The sequence below is a fragment of the Octopus bimaculoides genome, chromosome 24 (assembly GCF_046866305.1).
Source record: "Octopus bimaculoides isolate indiv1 chromosome 24, ASM4686630v1, whole genome shotgun sequence".
In the NCBI taxonomy this organism is placed as follows: domain Eukaryota; kingdom Metazoa; phylum Mollusca; class Cephalopoda; order Octopoda; family Octopodidae; genus Octopus; species Octopus bimaculoides.
Window position 1 is genome coordinate 21,513,791 of NC_142951.1, and position 18,388 is coordinate 21,532,178.

General features: G+C 35.6%; 1 protein-coding gene across 1 annotated transcript in view; it reads right to left on the reverse strand.

The window, feature by feature from the left end:
- Nucleotides 1–18,388, reverse strand: part of LOC106875168 (leucine-rich repeat-containing protein 71) — a 52,773-nt gene that overhangs the window by 21,341 nt on the left and 13,044 nt on the right. Inside the window, exons 5-11 of the mRNA XM_014923198.3 lie at nt 17,101–17,176; nt 13,294–13,368; nt 11,442–11,510; nt 7,866–8,019; nt 6,366–6,449; nt 4,648–4,746; nt 2,574–2,696 (exon numbers count right to left, since the gene is read on the reverse strand). Of these exons, the coding sequence (XP_014778684.2) occupies nt 2,574–2,696; nt 4,648–4,746; nt 6,366–6,449; nt 7,866–8,019; nt 11,442–11,510; nt 13,294–13,368; nt 17,101–17,176 (680 nt within the window). The remainder of the gene's footprint in view (nt 1–2,573; nt 2,697–4,647; nt 4,747–6,365; nt 6,450–7,865; nt 8,020–11,441; nt 11,511–13,293; nt 13,369–17,100; nt 17,177–18,388) is intronic.

Consider the following 18,388-nt stretch of genomic DNA (forward strand, 5'->3'; position numbering starts at 1 on the left):
AGGATGTGCAGGTTAGTTATGGTTCAGTTTAATCCATTATCACTGAAGATTTGGGTATGAGACGCATATCTACCAAGTTTGTGCCAAAACTGCTTTCAGCTGACCGGAACAATTATCATCAACACCATTTAATATCTGTTTTCCATGCAGCCATGGGTTGGATTGGATGGTTTGACAGGACTTGGTCAGCTGAAGAGCTGACCAGACTCCAATTGTCTGTTGTGGCATGGTTTCTATGGCTGGATGCCCTTCCTAACACCAATCACTTTACACAGTATACTGAGTGCCTTTATGTGACACTGGTACGGATGCTTTTTACATGGCACCAGCACCCATGAGCTCACAAAATTAGGAATGCTCAGGTGAACAGGGATGCAGGAGACATACCTGTACACAAGGTCAACCACAATTTTATTTAGCTTGATGTGTCTTCTCAAGCACAGCAAATTGCCAGGAGTTTTGGTCCCCTGTAATCCTCTCTGTAAGACCCAATGTCTGAAGATCCTTCCTCACCACTTCATCCCACATCTTCCTGGGTCTACTCCTTCCACATGTTCCCTCCACAATTAGAGATATATACTTCATATATATATATATATATATATATATATATATCACAGGTGCAGGAGTGGCTGTGTGGTAAGTAGCTTGCTTACCAGCCACATGGTTCCAGGTTCAGTCCCACTGCGTGGCACCTTGGGCAAGTGTCTTCTACTATAGCCTCGGGCCGACCAAAGCCTTGTGAGTCGATTTGGTAGACAGAAACTGAAAGAAGCCCATATATATATGTATATATATATATATATATATATATATATATATATATATATATATACACACACATATATATGTATGTATATATGTGTGTGTGTATATGTTTGTGTGTCTGTGTTTGTCCCCCCAACATCGCTTGACAACCGATGCTGGTGTGTTTACGTCCCCGTAACTTAGCAGTTCAGCAAAAGAGACCAATAGAATAAGTACTAGGCTTACAAAGAATAAGTCCTGGGGTCGATTTGCTCGACTAAAGGCGGTGCTCCAGCATGGCCACAGTCAAATGACTGAAACAAGTAAAAGAGTATATATGTGAGAAAGGTTGACTTCAATTTCATCCTTTTACTTTGTGGGGTCCAAAGTTAGATTTCTAATAAAGATTCTTCAGATTAAATTGGTAGCTTACTATTGTCAGTGTTTTTTTTTTTAGAAAATGTGAAAATGTTACAAGTATAAGATGTGTTTTGAGCATTTATAGAACACGTGTCCTATATAGACTCAACAAACAATTAAAGATGGAAAAGAAAAGAAGTAAAAGGTTTATAAAATTTTAATCCATGCATATGATTGTTTTGAATGGTAACACCAACATGTAAGAAACATAGAAACAAATTAATTATAATTATAATTAAATTAATTTAATGACATTACCATTCTCCTCAGTGCAAAAAGAAGAATACATCAGAAAGAAAGTATCAGAAGAATATTATGTTGTTACAGAAGACTATATGGAGTCCGTGTCACGTAACTCATTTAGATATTCATAATATGATTATGAAAGATGAAATATAATATCATGCTTAGGTAGTGTTGAGTCTAATTGTGTGAGAACTAAAAGTGATGTGGCTAACGGATATTTGAAATATAAGTGAAAAACGTTTAAGAAACATTGTCTCTATATGAAGGTAAGTAATATAGTGAAATACATACCATGTAAGACATTTATCATAAGGAGTAAATTATATTATATTTATATATACACACACATACACAGAGGCACATACACACATACATATATATATATATATATATATATATATATATATACACACACACACACACACACACACACACACACATATATATATATATATATATATATATATACAAACATATACACAAATATACATATACACATACGTGCATATACCCACACATATGTGCATACATATTCATGTACACACATGTGTATACATAAAAATAAATAAGCATCCAATGGGACATCATAGCTATATTTAAATTTATGTGATTTGGCAGTTATGAGTGGTATACAATGAAAAGAATAAAAAAATATAAGATACATAACATAACATATATACACACACACACAAACAAACTCATATGTGTATTGATGAATGTGTGTGTATATATGTATATCTTTATGCTTGTGTTTGCGACCCCACAGCCCCATTGCCTGGCAACTGATGTGGTTTGTTTATGTCCCTGTAACTTAGCAGCTCATCAAAACAGACTCGATAGTAGCAGTTTTATAAAATAAGCACTGAGCTCAATTTTTCTAACTTAATCCTTGAAGGCGGTGCATCAGAATGGCCGTGGGGCAATGACTGAAATAAGTAATGAAAAATATAAAATATAAAGAGTAAATATATTGAACATTAACAGTGCATTATAAACTTTTATGCAAAAACTCCCTCATTTTTCTCTGATTAAATAATTTGTGTTTTAGGAAGACAAGAAAAATAAAGGAGAAAATTAAATTCTGAAGCCAAAGAAAAAAAAAAAATAGAGAAACTGAGAAGGGAGGGGAAACTACCTCCCCCTCCACTTCTTCCACTTACTTTTCTCCCTTTCCCTCTTTCTCTCTTCTCCTTCTTGTCAGATGCGGTTGTTCGTAGAGAAACTGTAGATCCATCACGCATTTCACTTTTGCGGCCTGGGGGTAACAGTATCTCTGGGGGTAACTGGTGTTGTCATTGTTGTCACATTCATTAGAATTATTGTGGAGTTATTGAAATTCAAAAAAATAAATAAAAAGAAAAAAAAAACAAAATTTAAGATTCATGAAATAAAAGAAAAGATTTTGAGATGTTTTCTGTTCTTTTACTTTTGTTGTAACTCTAAATGGGTAACGTCACTTCAAAGTGAGAAAATTTACTTCAAATGGAGACTGGAGATTTCAAAGTGAGTACATTTCACTTAAAATTTAAACTAATTTAACTCTAAACTGATTCAATAAAAATGTCACTTTTTCAGGTGTTTTATCTTGCTACATTATAGAGAGACTAGTATTATCACCTTACAGGTTGTTTTTCTGCTAATCTGTATAATATCCAGATCTTTTCTGTTTGGCTTCACTTTTTCAAACTTTAAAATTAAATGAAAATTTTTAAATTTGATAATATTGATGTAATTTTGCATACTGAATTTGATGTTGCTATTTGATGTTGAATTTGATGTTCCAGAAAAATTTTAGAAAAATGTTACAAAGGTTTAAATTTTGATAATTTTTATCCAATCAGAAAACAGGATTTGGAAGCTGGCATTTGGTGCATGATGACAACATTACGATGACAAAACATTCAACAACAGAAATTTCAATAAGTTTTAATGAATAGTCATATAAAATGCAGGAACAAGCATTAGGAAAAACAGACTGAAGTTCAGTTCATGTAACAATACATATTTTGTAGAGAGAACATAAAATTACAAAAACACAAGCTGTAGCTCAGCCCATGTAATATACAAATTTTGTAGCAAAAGCATTAAATTGTGAAAACAAAAAATTATAGGAGTAGTTCTTTCTGGCCTGAAGCTCCCGTAGAGGGCACATGAGGGAACAACTGTTAAGTTTTGCTGGTTCCTGTGATCCAACGTTGGATTTACTGTTGCTGATTGCATCTCAAGGTAAGAGCAACCTTTATTTATTATACCTTACAACTACACTAACCCAAGATGCCACATGCTGGGAGTGAACCTGTTACCTTTACCTTGTGGTTGTGAAGCAAACTTTTCAACTGTCCACTCCATACACCTACATACATATATTTACATATATATACATACCAGGTATGAGTAAACAGAAATTAGGCATTACCAAAGTAAAGTGTCAACACAAATACACACACAAACACATACACACACACACCCACACACACGTGCACATACACACGCACATACATAAATCGCATGTGTAGGCTATGTCATGTTTCTGTGGAAGACATCACGCATGTGATTAGCAGCCATCCTAAAATGCCGTCACGGTACTACCTCCCAATGCAGCATGATGTTGTCGCTAAAACAATTAACAATGCCATCTGCAAAAACGACTGTCCTGAAATAAACTTAGAAAATCCCTCTGTTATAGCATACGTTCATAAACACCAACTCAAGGATTACTCATGGAATATTCCCATCAAAACTTCTGTTAAATGTAAACACAACAGACTGGATATTGTTGTTTGGGACAAAGGGGTAAAGGTATGTACCATCATAGAGGTCAGCTGCCCTGTAGATATAAATATCTCTTTGAAAATCAAAGAGAAAGAGGATATCTATGGACAACTGCTTCGAAACTCCAGCTTCTGTATCCAGACTATGAATTCATATTCATACCAATAATAATTGGAGTTCTAGGTTTTGTTAGTAAATACTTAAAGGAGAATTTGGATAAACTATTTTTTTTCAGAAAGAGAAACTGACCAGTTGATTCATCTATTACAAGTGCAATCTGTGAGTGGAACAGTAAAAATATGCAAGACTTTTCTCAAGTTTCAAATATGAATTTGTCTGTGTTAACTACATCCCAAAGATGGAGTCTTGTATCTTTGTTGGAAAACAGTTCCCTCTTCTGTGGAAGATTTATAATAATTAAAAAATAGAAGAGATATACATATATACAATACATATACATACACATATGACTGGATTTTTCATATCATCAATTTGTTTTTCCATTATGAGTTTTCTCCTCTCAAAAATTTCATCATCATTCAGTGTAAATTTTGACAGAACCTGTTGTAAATAACAACAACAACAATAATAATCCTTTCCACTATCGGCACAAGGCCTGAAATTTGAGGGGAGGGGGATAGCCACTGGTACTTAACTTATCGACCCTGAGAGGATGAAAGGTAAAGTCGACCTCGGCAGAATTTGAACTCAGAACGATGGGTGAAATACCACTAAGCATTTCATCCAACATGCTAACAATTCCGCCAGCTAACTACAACAACAGCAACAACAATAATAATAACAATAATTTTAGGTTTATGTATTTGTATTGCAAGGTTCCTGATAATCCTTTCTATTAAAGGCACAAGGCCTGAACCCTTCCTTCACTCAATCTATCTCTCTAAATCTCTCTTTTTTCCCCTCCTCCCCTTCTCCCTCCTCTATGTCTCCTTGCCTCTAACTGTCCTGCGTTTAAGGCGTTATATTTCTCTCACCTCTCAGAACTATCAATCTCCACCTCTCTCTCACACACACCCTCTTACTTCCTCTTCTTTTCTGCTTTGCCTCTCACTTCAACTATACTTCCTCTGCTTCTGTCTCTCCCATCTCTCCTACTTTGCCACTTACTCCGCAAAATTTCATGATGGTTCTTTGTTCCTGTCCATGACAAAATCACAGAGTACAGCATACACATAACAAAAACAAATTTCACAACTTGTGAAGAAATCACAGTGATGTCACTCAGTACACTGCCTCATGAAGGTCACTGCTAGCTCTCACTGTGCACACAATGGTGTGCTGCCATCTGTTGGTGAGCTAGTTCCCAGACAGAACTGGGTACTACCTCATATATATACATACATATATATATATATATATATGCTATGTCTGTACATGTATGTGTATGTGTGCATCACTATCTCCTTGCCTCAACATCATATGATAGTTGTAAACGAGTGTCACCACTATGCAACTAGTGTCCTTCTTTTCCAATCTTCTGCATAAACATGTCTGGTTGCTGGGAAATATTATTTTGCTTGGAAACAGGTGAGGGTTGGCAACAGGAAGAGCATCCAGCCATAGAAAGCCTACCTCAACAAATCCCGTCTGACCCATATGTGAGTAAAGAAAAAGTGAATATTAAAACAATAATGATGATGATGTGCTGTATCTAGGTATTGATTTTTCGTTTGCATTTTGCTATTGGTGAAGATCCCACAGTTATTCTTCTAATTTTTTTTGTGGAATTTTGTGCAAAATTGTATTGCTGACAACAAACGATTTTCTATGACCAACCACTGAGAAAGTGTTTTAATAGTGTATCTGATGAAACAGTTTGAGTCATGAAGTTTACATTTATTTCTGCCTCTTCCATTGTATCTTACACTGGTTGTCTGATGTACGGTCTGTGGTTGACTAGTTTGTGGTTACATGTAGATCAGGGAGTTTTTCATTCTGGAGTTACTGCAATATTTTCTGAGTTAGATGTGATACAGATTTTGTTCTGTTTGTTTGTGTAACATACCTTACCACAAATACATAGAATATGTTATAAAAATACCAGAAAGATAAATCTCATTGACATAAAGTCACGAAACAGTTAACCACAGCCATGCTTTGGTAAAAAAGAATACTTAAGGAGTAGTTGATATGATGCTAAAAGAAAAAAAGAACATTACACCGGCAAAAGCCTTGGCTCCTTCATCTCCGATTTGGTTGTTGGCTAATCCAAGGTTCAATAAACTTCGATTCTTCCGCAGCACCTGAAAGTATAATATATACATATATATATATATGTGTGTGTGTGTGTGTATGTATATATGTATATATAATGTATACACATCTATAAAGATAAATGCCAAAATGAATTTTTGTGTGTCAGTGTGTCACACTTTGACTCCCCTTCTCACTATTCAATGACACTCCTACTATTCCTCATGCTGGGGTGAGAGTAATAGTAGGCATAGAGATAGTGAGTGTGGTAGTAGATTGATGGTTGTGATGGTAATGGGGTGATAGTAATAGTATGAGTTGTAGTTGTGATAGAGGCGGAGGTGATGGTGATGGTGGTGGTGGTGGTGGTGGTGGTAGCCAAGGCGGTCAGGGATGATGGTGACAGTAAGCGATGTGAAAGAGAGTGGTGATGGTGGTGGAGAGGAAGGCGGCAAAGTCAAAGATATTGATAGTGGTGGCATCAGAAGTCTGAATGGTGTATGTATGGCAGTTGTGGTGGCGATGGTGGTGGTACTGGTGGCGGTGATGGTTGGAAATAATCAACAGAAAGAGAAAGAGGTTAGATAGAATAGAATTGTACTGACCCCTGAATGGGAAGACAAAAAAACGTTTGTCATGCAGCCTTGCAATAAGTTCCAAGTCGATAAATCATATCATTGTTTTGATGAAAATTGTTCATTGCTTAAATTTAATAAAATTTAATATGTACTCAATGCACGAAGCGTCATTGTTGGGCCCAAGGCCTAATGAAGAGCCCTCCAAAGGAGCTAGCTTAAAAACCACCTGATAGGGCAGCTTTTAAGCTAGTATATGTGTGTGTGTGTGTGTGTGTGTGTGTATAATAATTAAAGCAACAGTAGTATTAATACCAGAAGGTAATATTTATCACCACTTAGAGGTAGATATTGTGTTAGAACACAGAATACTGTGATAGCTACCCTGGGGGTAGCTGTCACTAGGGTGAGAGAATGAAAAAATAAGAGTATGATGGGAAAAACAGTAATTGAGGTGAAAAGGCAATATAAGAATGAGTAATGAGAGACAATGCTGAGGACAGCAATAGAAAATGGTAATGACAGGAGTAGAGGTAGAGGGGCAATGATGACAGATAAATGTTAGCTGATAGGGAGAGTGAGTGATGGCTGGCAGGACTGAAAGGGGTTGATGTTGGGAGGTATTGCATGTGAACAGAGTTGATGCAACCCCTGATTACAAAAGCATCATGATAGGAGAGAGGGGAGGGAAAATAGAAGAGTGATAAGGATGGTAGTAAGCGAATTAAATAAGGAGAGACCTAATGTTATATTGAATAGGAGTGGGGGAGTGGGAAGAGAGTGAATGAGAGATGAGAGGATGTCAAAGAGGCAGGGGCAGAAGTGTAAATGAATCAGTTAAAAGAAATCCTTCAGAAAACAAAGGAAACCTGCTAAAAGGGGTGTACTTACATGTGCAAGGTATTTAGCTCCACGATCTGTTATAAAGTTTCCTGTAAGATTGAGTGAGATGAGTTTACATGGTTCGGAATCACTGATGGCCTGGGTGATATTGTAGAGAGATTGGTCTGTTATTTTGCAGTGTCTCAGAGATAGGAACTGAATGCTGGGGAAAAAATGTGGAAGAATCTCTGTAGAATGGTATATATATATATATATATATATATATATATATATATATATATGTGTGTGTGTGTGTGTGTGTGTGTGTGTGTGTGTGTGTGTGTGTGTGTGTGTGTGTGTGTGTGTATAAATACATATACATTTATACATATGTATAAACACATATACATATATATATACATATATATATATATATACATACACACATATACATATATACATACATATATATATATATACATATATATATATGTGTGTGTGTGTGCATATATATATATATATATATATATATACATATATATATATATATATACATACATACATATATATATATATATATATATATATATATATATATATATATATATATGCACACACACACACACATATATATAATATATATATATACGTATACATATATATGTATGTTTAAGGACACCATATCATCAGGCGCAGGTAACAACAAGATAAACAAAAGTTTATCAGGAACCGATGCAAATAATTAGAAAATGGAGAAAAACATAGATTAACCAGTGCATCAATAGGACCACATTTTAAAGCATATTTATTGATACAATGCAAGACATAACAAATCTAACAGCTGTTTCTGATCAAAATACCAGAATGCAGTCTATACATAAATGCGAGAATAAAATTCTTCATCTTCACAGGGCATTCAGAGTGAAAGACAAATTTGGGATCTATGGAGAATCGAAGTTGGGAACACAAACAGGACAGTGGAGACATACAAGGAAACTGAATGAAAACAAACATGGAGGGCAAAATAGCGTATATAAAATAGTGTGTGTGCATCATCATCATCATCATCATCGTTTAACGTCCGCTTTCCATGCTAGCATGGGTTGGACGATTTGATTGAGGACTGGTGAAACCGGATGGCAACACCAGGCTCCAGTCTGATTTGGCAGAGTTTCTACAGCTGGATGCCCTTCCTAACGCCAACCACTCAGAGAGTGTAGTGGGTGCTTTTACGTGTCACCCGCACGAAAATGGCCACGCTCGAAATGGTGTCTTTTATGTGCCACCCGCACAAGCCAGTCCAGGGGCACTGGCAACGATCTCGCTCGAAAATCCTACAGGAGCTAGTCAGGCGGTACTGGCAACGGCCACGCTCAAAATGGTGCATCTCATGTGCCACCCGCACAAGAACCAGTCCAGGGGCACTGGCAATGATCTTACTTGGCTTGCCGGGTCTTCTCACGCACAGCACATTTCCAAAGGTCTCGGTCCGTAGTCATCGCCTCGGTGAGGCCCAATGTACGAAGGTCTTGCCTCACCACCTCAGCCCAGGTCTTCCTGGGCCTACCTCTTCCACGGGTTCCCTCAACTGTTAGGGTGTGGCACTTTTTCACGCAGCTATCCTCCTCCATTCTCACCACATGTCCATACCAGCGCAATCGTCTCTCTTGCACGCCACAACTGATGCTTCTAATGTTCAGCTTTTCTCTCAAGATACTTACACTCTGACGGGTATTCACATTGACATTACACATCCAACGGAGCATACTGGCTTCATTCCTTGCGAGCTTACGTATGTCCTCAGCAGTTACAGCCCATGTTTCACTGCCATGTAGCATGGTTGTTCGTACGCATGCGTCATACAGTCTGCCTTTTACTCTGAGTGAGAGCTCTCTAAACTTTGCCCAGGCTATTCTTATTCTAGCAGCTACACTTTCAGCGCACCTACCCCCACTACTAACTTGGTCACCCAGATAGCGGAAGCTATCGACTACCTCTAGTTTTTCACCCTGGAATGAGATAGAAGTTGTTTCCTGTTTGTTTGCAGTCTTTATTGCACCTGAACATCTGCCACAAACAAAAACTAACTTGCTAGTTAACCTGCCTTTGATGTTGCTGCACCTCTTATGTGTCCATAGCTTGCACCGGGTACATCTTATAGAGTTACTACCTACTCCTTTTCTACATACTGAGCAGGGCCATCTACCTGAAGGGGTTTGTGTTTTATCTACCTTCCTACTTATTAGGATTTTGGTTTTAGCTAGGTTGACTCTAAGGCCCTTCAATTCTAGACCTTGCTTCCACACCTGAAACTTCTCCTCTAGTTCTGATAGTGACTGCGCAATTAGGGCAAGGTCATCAGCATAGAGGAGCTCCCAGGGTCAACCTGTCTTGAACTCCTCTGTGATTGCCTGGAGGACTATGGTAAATAAGAGGGGGCTGAGGACGGAACCTTGGTGGACCCCTACCTCTACCCGGAATTCATTGCTGTACTCATTTCCAACCCTCACCTTACTGGCAGCATCTCTGTACATGGCTCGCACAGCTCTCACTAACCATTCTTCTATCTCAAGTTTCCTCATTGACCACCAGATAAGGTATCGGGGGACCCTGTCAAAGGCTTTCTCCATGTCAACGAAAGCCAGGTACAGAGGTTTATCCTTAGCTAGGTATTTCTCCTGCAACTGTCTCACTAGAAATAAGGCATCAGTAGTGCTTTTACCTGGCACGAACCCAAACTGCATCTCATCTAAATTGATTCGCTCCCTAATTAGTTGGGCTATATACACACACACACACACACACACACATATATATATATATATATATATATATATATATATATATATATATATACACATATACGTACACACGCATATACACACACACATATATATACATATATATATATATATATATATATATATATACATATACGTACACACGCATATACACACACACACATATATATATACACAGACACACTAAAAGTTAATATAAGCAGCTACATGCAATATAAATATAGATATAAAATGAATGTATGCTTATGCAGCTTTAAGGGTTTTGACTCTTATTTCTAGCAATATAGGTGCTGATTCAGCATCTTCAGTCTTTTACTCTTTTACTTGTTTCAGTCTTTTGACTGTGGCCATGCTGGAGCACCACCTTTAGTCGAGCAAATCGACCCCAGGACTTATTCTTTGGAAGCCTAGTACTTATTCTATCGGTCTCTTTTGTCGAACCGCTAAGTTACGGGGACATAAACACACCAGCATCAGTTGTCAAGCGATGTTGGGGGGACAAACACAGACATACAAACACATACACATATACATATATATATATACATATATACGACAGGCTTCTTTCAGTTTCCGTCTACCAAATCCACTCACAAGGCTTTGGTCGGTCCGAGGCTATAGTAGAAGACACTTGCCCAAGATGCCACGCAGTGGGACTGAACCCGGGACCATGTAAGAGAAAGAGGGGAGAAGGAGAGAGAGGGGAAAGAGGGAGAGAGAGAGAGAGAGAGAGAGAGACAAACAAAAGAGTAGATATAAACAGATAATAAGAGAGAAGGGGTTATGATGAAAAGCAGTATCAAAAGCAAAAAAACAAAAAAGAAAAGAACAAAAATGGTCTCACTTGCAGTTTTTCTGCAGCAGAATTCCATAATCAGAATATTTGATGTAGTTGGCATCAATGTAGAGTTTCCTGGGTTTCGCAAACCAATAAGAAATATTTCATGCAATTAATTTCTCATGGTATAAGAAAGGTTGGAAGAGGAAGGGGAGGTGAGGTGGGGAAGAAAAGTAAGTAGAGTGATTATTAAATTTAATTAACATCAAGATATACAGTGGTTGTATGTGCTTGGGTGGTGCAGCAATTAATCCTTTACCATTTAAACTGGTCAAACTATTCTACCTGTTTTATGTTCCAACTGGTCAGATCTGACCTCTCACACCAACTGTACAATATCATTCTAAAAATTAACAGTTACTTCATTCTTAAAATTAACAGTGACAAGGATGGCCCTTTGAATTGAATTACAGGCACAACTTATTCTTGCCAGCTGAGGGGACTGGAATAATGTGAAATAAAGTGTCTTGCTCAAGGACACAATATGTCACCAGAAATTGAACTCATAACCGTAAGATTATGAGCTGAATATCCCTAACCACCAAACCACACAAGTCATGAACAGCAGCAAGAACTAAAGCACAATATATACAGTCAAGCGGACTGTTGATAGTTAAGTGCCTTGGTTTTGGACAATATATAGGGTGTCCACAAAGTCTGGGTACATGGGATTAACACATACTTTAAGAAATTATTATTTCTTATATTTAATTGTTTATGTTATGATTTTATTTACTCCATGTACTCACATGGGGATTAACACATGCTTTAAGAAATTATTATTTCTCATATTTAATTGTTTATGTTATGATTGTATTTACTCCATGTACCCACATGGGGATTAACACATACTTTAAGAAATTATTATTTCTTATATTTAATTGTATATGTTATGATTTTATTTACTCCATGTACTCACATGGGGATTAACACATACTTTAAGAAATTATTATTTCTTATATTTAATTGTATATGTTATGATTTTATTTACTCCATGTACTCACATGGGGATTAACACATGCTTTAAGAAATTATTATTTCTCATATTTAATTGTTTATGTTATGATTTTATTTACTCCATGTACCCACATGGGGATTAACACATACTTTAAGAAATTATTATTTCTTATATTTAATTGTATATGTTATGATTTTATTTACTCCATGTACTCACATGGGGATTAACACATGCTTTAAGAAATTATTATTTCTCATATTTAATTGTTTATGTTATGATTGTATTTACTCCATGTACCCACATGGGGATTAACACATGCTTTAAGAAATTATTATTTCTTATATTTAATTGTATATGTTATGATTTTATTTACTCCATGTACTCACATGGGGATTAACACATGCTTTAAGAAATTATTATTTCTCATATTTAATTGTTTATGTTATGATTTTATTTACTCCATATACCCAGACTTTGTGGACACCCTGTACAATAAGCTACCCCACACTGTGTTACCTATATACAACTAAGTGCATTGAACACTTGACCATAATTGTGTTGGTCATGGACAAAGTACAGTGAACTGTACCACACTGTGTTACCTCTTTATTACTAGCTGAACTCAACAGTTGATTGTCAGTGTGTTGGTTATAAATACAGTACAGTGAACTGTACTACACTGTGGCTAGTCTTATGGTTAAGTAGAAAGCTACATTAGGTATCTTACTTAATGATGCAATGCAATTTGTAAGAAAACAAATATGAAACAATGCAGGAACAAAATGTTATACAAACAACATGTTAAATAATTAAAATGTATAAATTATTCTAACTTGGGTTGAAATCCTCCAAATGCAACAGAAAGATACAATTAAAATATTAATAGAAACAAAAACTTACTTGAGGTTAGAACATTTGGGAAGAAAGGACGCCAAAGTCTGTATGGAATCTTGATCAAGACCTGTGTCCCAAAGACTGTCAAGTTGAATATATACATATACATATACATATATATATATATATTATTAAAAAATATGGCAAAAAATCATATATTAATTAATATTGATTAATTACCAGGAAGCTAGCACATTTAAAGAATCAAAGAGATTCAGAAACAGTATCTGCAATCTCAGGGGATTAAAGTACATTTTTATATATGACGTTGACCACTAACGTGGACATTCAATGTGCTAGAAATAGATCACATCTTGTGTCTAATAAGACCTAAATTGTTCTCAACAATACATATATACATACTTATATATATATATGTATATATATATATGTATATATGTACATACACACACACATATATGAGGTGAAGTTGAAAATTATTTGCACTTTTGCCATAACATATCTTTATTATTGTCATATTGCCTTCTGCGCATGTGTGTTTATAGTTGGCATTATTGTGGTCACATGATTGAAGTTTGAGCCTGATCACATCACTATCACTGTCTCTTGAGCTTGTTGAATCTTCTCGTCATTGGTGGAGGTTGATGGGTGTCCTGCTCCCTCTTCGTACATCACACTTGTCCAGCCACTTTTAAACTTCTTGATCCACTCATACATATTTCTATGCAGTAGTGCACTGTCCCCATATTGTGCTAAAAGCCTCCAATGAATTTCAGTACTTGACACACCTTGCGACTAGAGAAATTAGATAACTGCTCCTTGTTCTTTAGTGCATGTTGCTAGTGGTGTGGCCATGCTTACACTGTAAAGCCAGAAATAAATATGGTGTGATCAGGCTCAAACTGCGATCACATGAACACAATAGTACCAACTATAAATATGCATGCGTAGGAGGCTGTGTGACAATAACAAAGATATGTTATGGTGAAAATGCAGATAATTTTTGACTTCCCCTCATATATATACATGAGTGGGTGGACAAATGAAAGAAAAGGGCACTCAACACATTTAGCAGGAGTTACATCAAAACTGTTTTAAATAACAACAACAACAACAACAATAGTAATAATAATGTGTGTGTGTGTGTGTGTGTATGTGTATGTATGTATATGTATGTATGTAAAGGCGGAGGTGTGGCTGTGTGGTAAGAACCTTGCTTCCCAACCACATGGTTCTGGGTTCAGTCCTGCTGCATGTCACGTTGGGCAGGTATCTTCTACTTTAGCCTCAGGCTGCCTAAAGCCTTGTGAGTGGGTTTGGTAGGCAGAAACTGAAAGAAGCCCGTTGTATATATATATATATATATATATATATATATATATATATATATATATATATATATATATAAGTCAGTAAATAGTGGGGTTGTGTTAACCACACGTGGAGAAATAATAGGAAAATGAAAAATAATAATAAGGCAGAATGCTAAACTGAAAGCATATTTTAATAAAGATTTCTAACCGGCTTTCATTGCATGGCAAATTTTCAAGAAGAGGGAGAATGAAAATGTTTTTTACAAAAAAGTAAAAAATGAAAAAAATAATATATAAAAAGAATAATATATAAAAAAATAAATATACCAATACTTTAAAAGCTCAAAGACAATATAATGTATTGGTATATTTATTTTTTTATATATTATTTTTTTTATATAATATTTTTTTTATATAATATTTTTTTCATTTTTTACTTTTTTGTAAAAAAAACATTTTAATACTCCCTCTTCTTGAAAATTTGCCATGCAATGAAAGCCGGTTAGAAATCTTTATTAAAATATGCTTCCAGTTTAGCATTCTGCCTTATTATTATTTTTCATTTTCCTATATATATATATATATATATATATATATATATATATATATATATACATATATATATTTAAGTACAAGTGAGGATACATAAACCTCAGAGGGATAGAAATATCCAAGATTAGACTGGTTGAATACCTTATAATATAGGGATACACATATATATTACTATCATAAAAACCAAGAGAGGAGATGGAGATAAGATTAATAAGAATTTATTAATACATTGACAAGACTTACAGTTGTTTCAGTTCATTGCTTATAGTATAAAATCAATCAAATTTAATTTAACTAAATCAATTTGGTTAATTATTATAAGCCAGAGTATCATCAAGGAAGAAGGTACATATCATATTGAAAATATAATGAAAACATTAAATAATCAAACAGGAAAAATACAGTGTACCATTAAAATTAATACATAATATGAAAATATATACAGTTATAAAAGTAACTATTGTCATAAATTAATATAAATAACAATAATGTTAATGCAGACATACCCATGCAAAAATATGATAAATGGTGATATATGAAAAAAAACAATAGACAGCTTATTGAATTACGGGAATAGAGAAGTGAAATCATTTGGTATTTCATATATATTAGGTTGACAACTAAGTTCCCGCCGTTTTTTTTAATTAAAATTTTTTAAAAGGTTTAATAAAAAATAACAACTAATTAATCAATAATGTATTCACCCTTGTTGTTTACAACTTCTTCCCATTGTTCAACAAGATTTTCAATACCTCGTTGGTAGAAATCACCCGATTTCCACTTGAAAGATTGATCCAACCAAGCTCTCAATTCTGCATCAGTATTGAATGAAACTCCGCGCATAGCATTTGAAAGAGATCAAAAGAGGTAGAAATCCGTTGGTGCTAAATCAGGATAGTACGGCGGGTGTGGTAGCACTTCTCAGCCATGCGTTTGAATGGCTTCCTTGGTCATATTGGCAATATGAGGGCGGGCGTTGTCGTGCAGCAGAAGAACTCCATGCTGACGATTAGGTCTTTTCTCTTGAATAACCATGTTGAGTCGTTTCATCTGTTGAATATAGAGTTCCGTGTTGACCGTTTGCTTCCGTTCAAGCAATTCGTAATGGATAATCCCTTCCTAGTCCCACCATATGCACAACATCGTTTTATGTGGATGAAGATCTTGTTTCATGCATGGTGTCGCTTGTTTACCGGGGCTAAGCCATTCCTTACACTGCTTCATATTGATGTAAAGGCACCATTTTTTGTCGCCAGTTTGCCAATGTTCTACAGTATAAGGATCAGCAGCATGAAATGTTTTGGGTTGCAAGATAGTTTATCAGAGAGAATCAAGATGTTGTAGGTGTATGGATGAATGGATGGAGAAGGATACACTTGCACTTAGTGTTTCTGAAAAGAAAAAGGGATGGAAGTGCTACAGTTAAAGGCTTATAAATGTGGAGAATGCATGGGAGAAAGTTTTCTCGATGTGACCCAACAGAAGAACCAACCATTCTAGTTAATAGCAGTATGGTAGATAAAGTAATTAAGAATATGAAGAATGAGAAAGCCTCTGATCCATCAGGAGTCACTTGATGAGATGCTTGAAATATAATAAAGCTGTAAATAAAGTCTATTATCAATGAATAAGTCTTCCTAGAGCATCATGGAAAAATGAACATAAAATGAATGAACACACACACACACATTCTAGTCAAAGTGAGTACTACTTTATTGTTGGTCAATGTAATAGATATAGCAACTAAATCTCCTTCAAATCCTTCCATAACTACTGGCTCTAGTGGTAGATGGTCACTTTTGTTTAACCTCAACTCAACTTTGACCAAGGAGACCTATTATCAAATGCATTCTAGCCACAACCATCACCATTTTTCTGGTTTTCAAGCTATGGCTGGTCATTACTCCCAGAATACAATAAACTTTGGGCAGAACATCATGCTTTGCTCTCTGTGAGTTACTCTGTATAATTAAAAACACAACATCACCTGATAAGATTTAATTTTTCCAAGGAGACCCAACATTTCTGAAATATCTTTAGGTATTTCTCATCAACTTTCCAACCTGTCAATAATTAATTAAATTAAAGGGAGTCAGAGAAAATATGGTTTCATATAATGGTCAAAACAATATACAGTAAAAATATAAGCAAAAATAATTCAACTTTTTACATCAAACAATGAAGACTAAAATAACACCTTACAAAAATTGTGTTTATTGCTATCTGTGTATCAGATTAAATGTATATACACTGCTAAAAGGCATAATGTAGTGGAATTATCAGAGATAAAAATCTTTTCATAGACTTAATGTATTAAAAGCACACTAGACATCAGAGTGAGATGAACACTATCAATGCAAGACTCACAGGAACAACAGTGGCATTTCACCTTTGTTGAGGATCGTCAATGTTATGCACCTAATAATCACTAGCTTAAATGAAATTCATGCTTTGAATATATTGGAAACTGTGATTAAACATTCACTGGTATTGTAGAAATTTGCCAGGATATAGGAAATACTTGGTGTAAGTAAATGAAACAGATGGCAATTTTAATTTAATGCAAACATTAAACTAAAATTGTCACCTGTGTATCGTACTAAATGTATGTGTACAATTAGAAGCTATAAAGCTGTGAAATTGTCTGAGATAGAATCATCTCTTCCTAGACTTGTGTTAAAAACACAATATATATATGTGGTCACCTTACTGGCACTTGTGCCGGTGGCATGTGAAAAAACATTCGAGCGAGATCATTGCCAGTGCCGCTGGACTAGCTCCTGTGCAGGTGGCACGTAAAAGCACCCACTACACTCTCGGAGTGGTTGGCATTAGGAAGGGCATCCAGCTGTAGAAACTCTGCCAAATCAGATTGGAGCCTGGTGTAGCCATCTGGGTCGCCAGTCCTCAGTGAAATTGTCCAACCCATGCTAGCATGGAAAGCAGATGTTAAACGATGATGATGATGATTATATATATACATATATATACTGGAGCTAGATGAACATTGTTGCTGCAGTCATTCATGAGAATGAGAGACATGTTTCACTTTTCTTGAAGACTGTCAGTAATGTGCATCTGACATTTCCCTGCTTAAATGAAATTCATACCTTGATATATAGGAAACAAAGCTTATCTTTTATTAAATGTCTTGAGATAATCCAAGGTCTCTAGTGACCAGAGCTGATCACGTGTCTGCATCTGAAATTTTACTCTCCAAGATGTGGGCTTGGGCAAGGTTTTTCATAGAAGGCCACACATGTCTCTACTCGCTA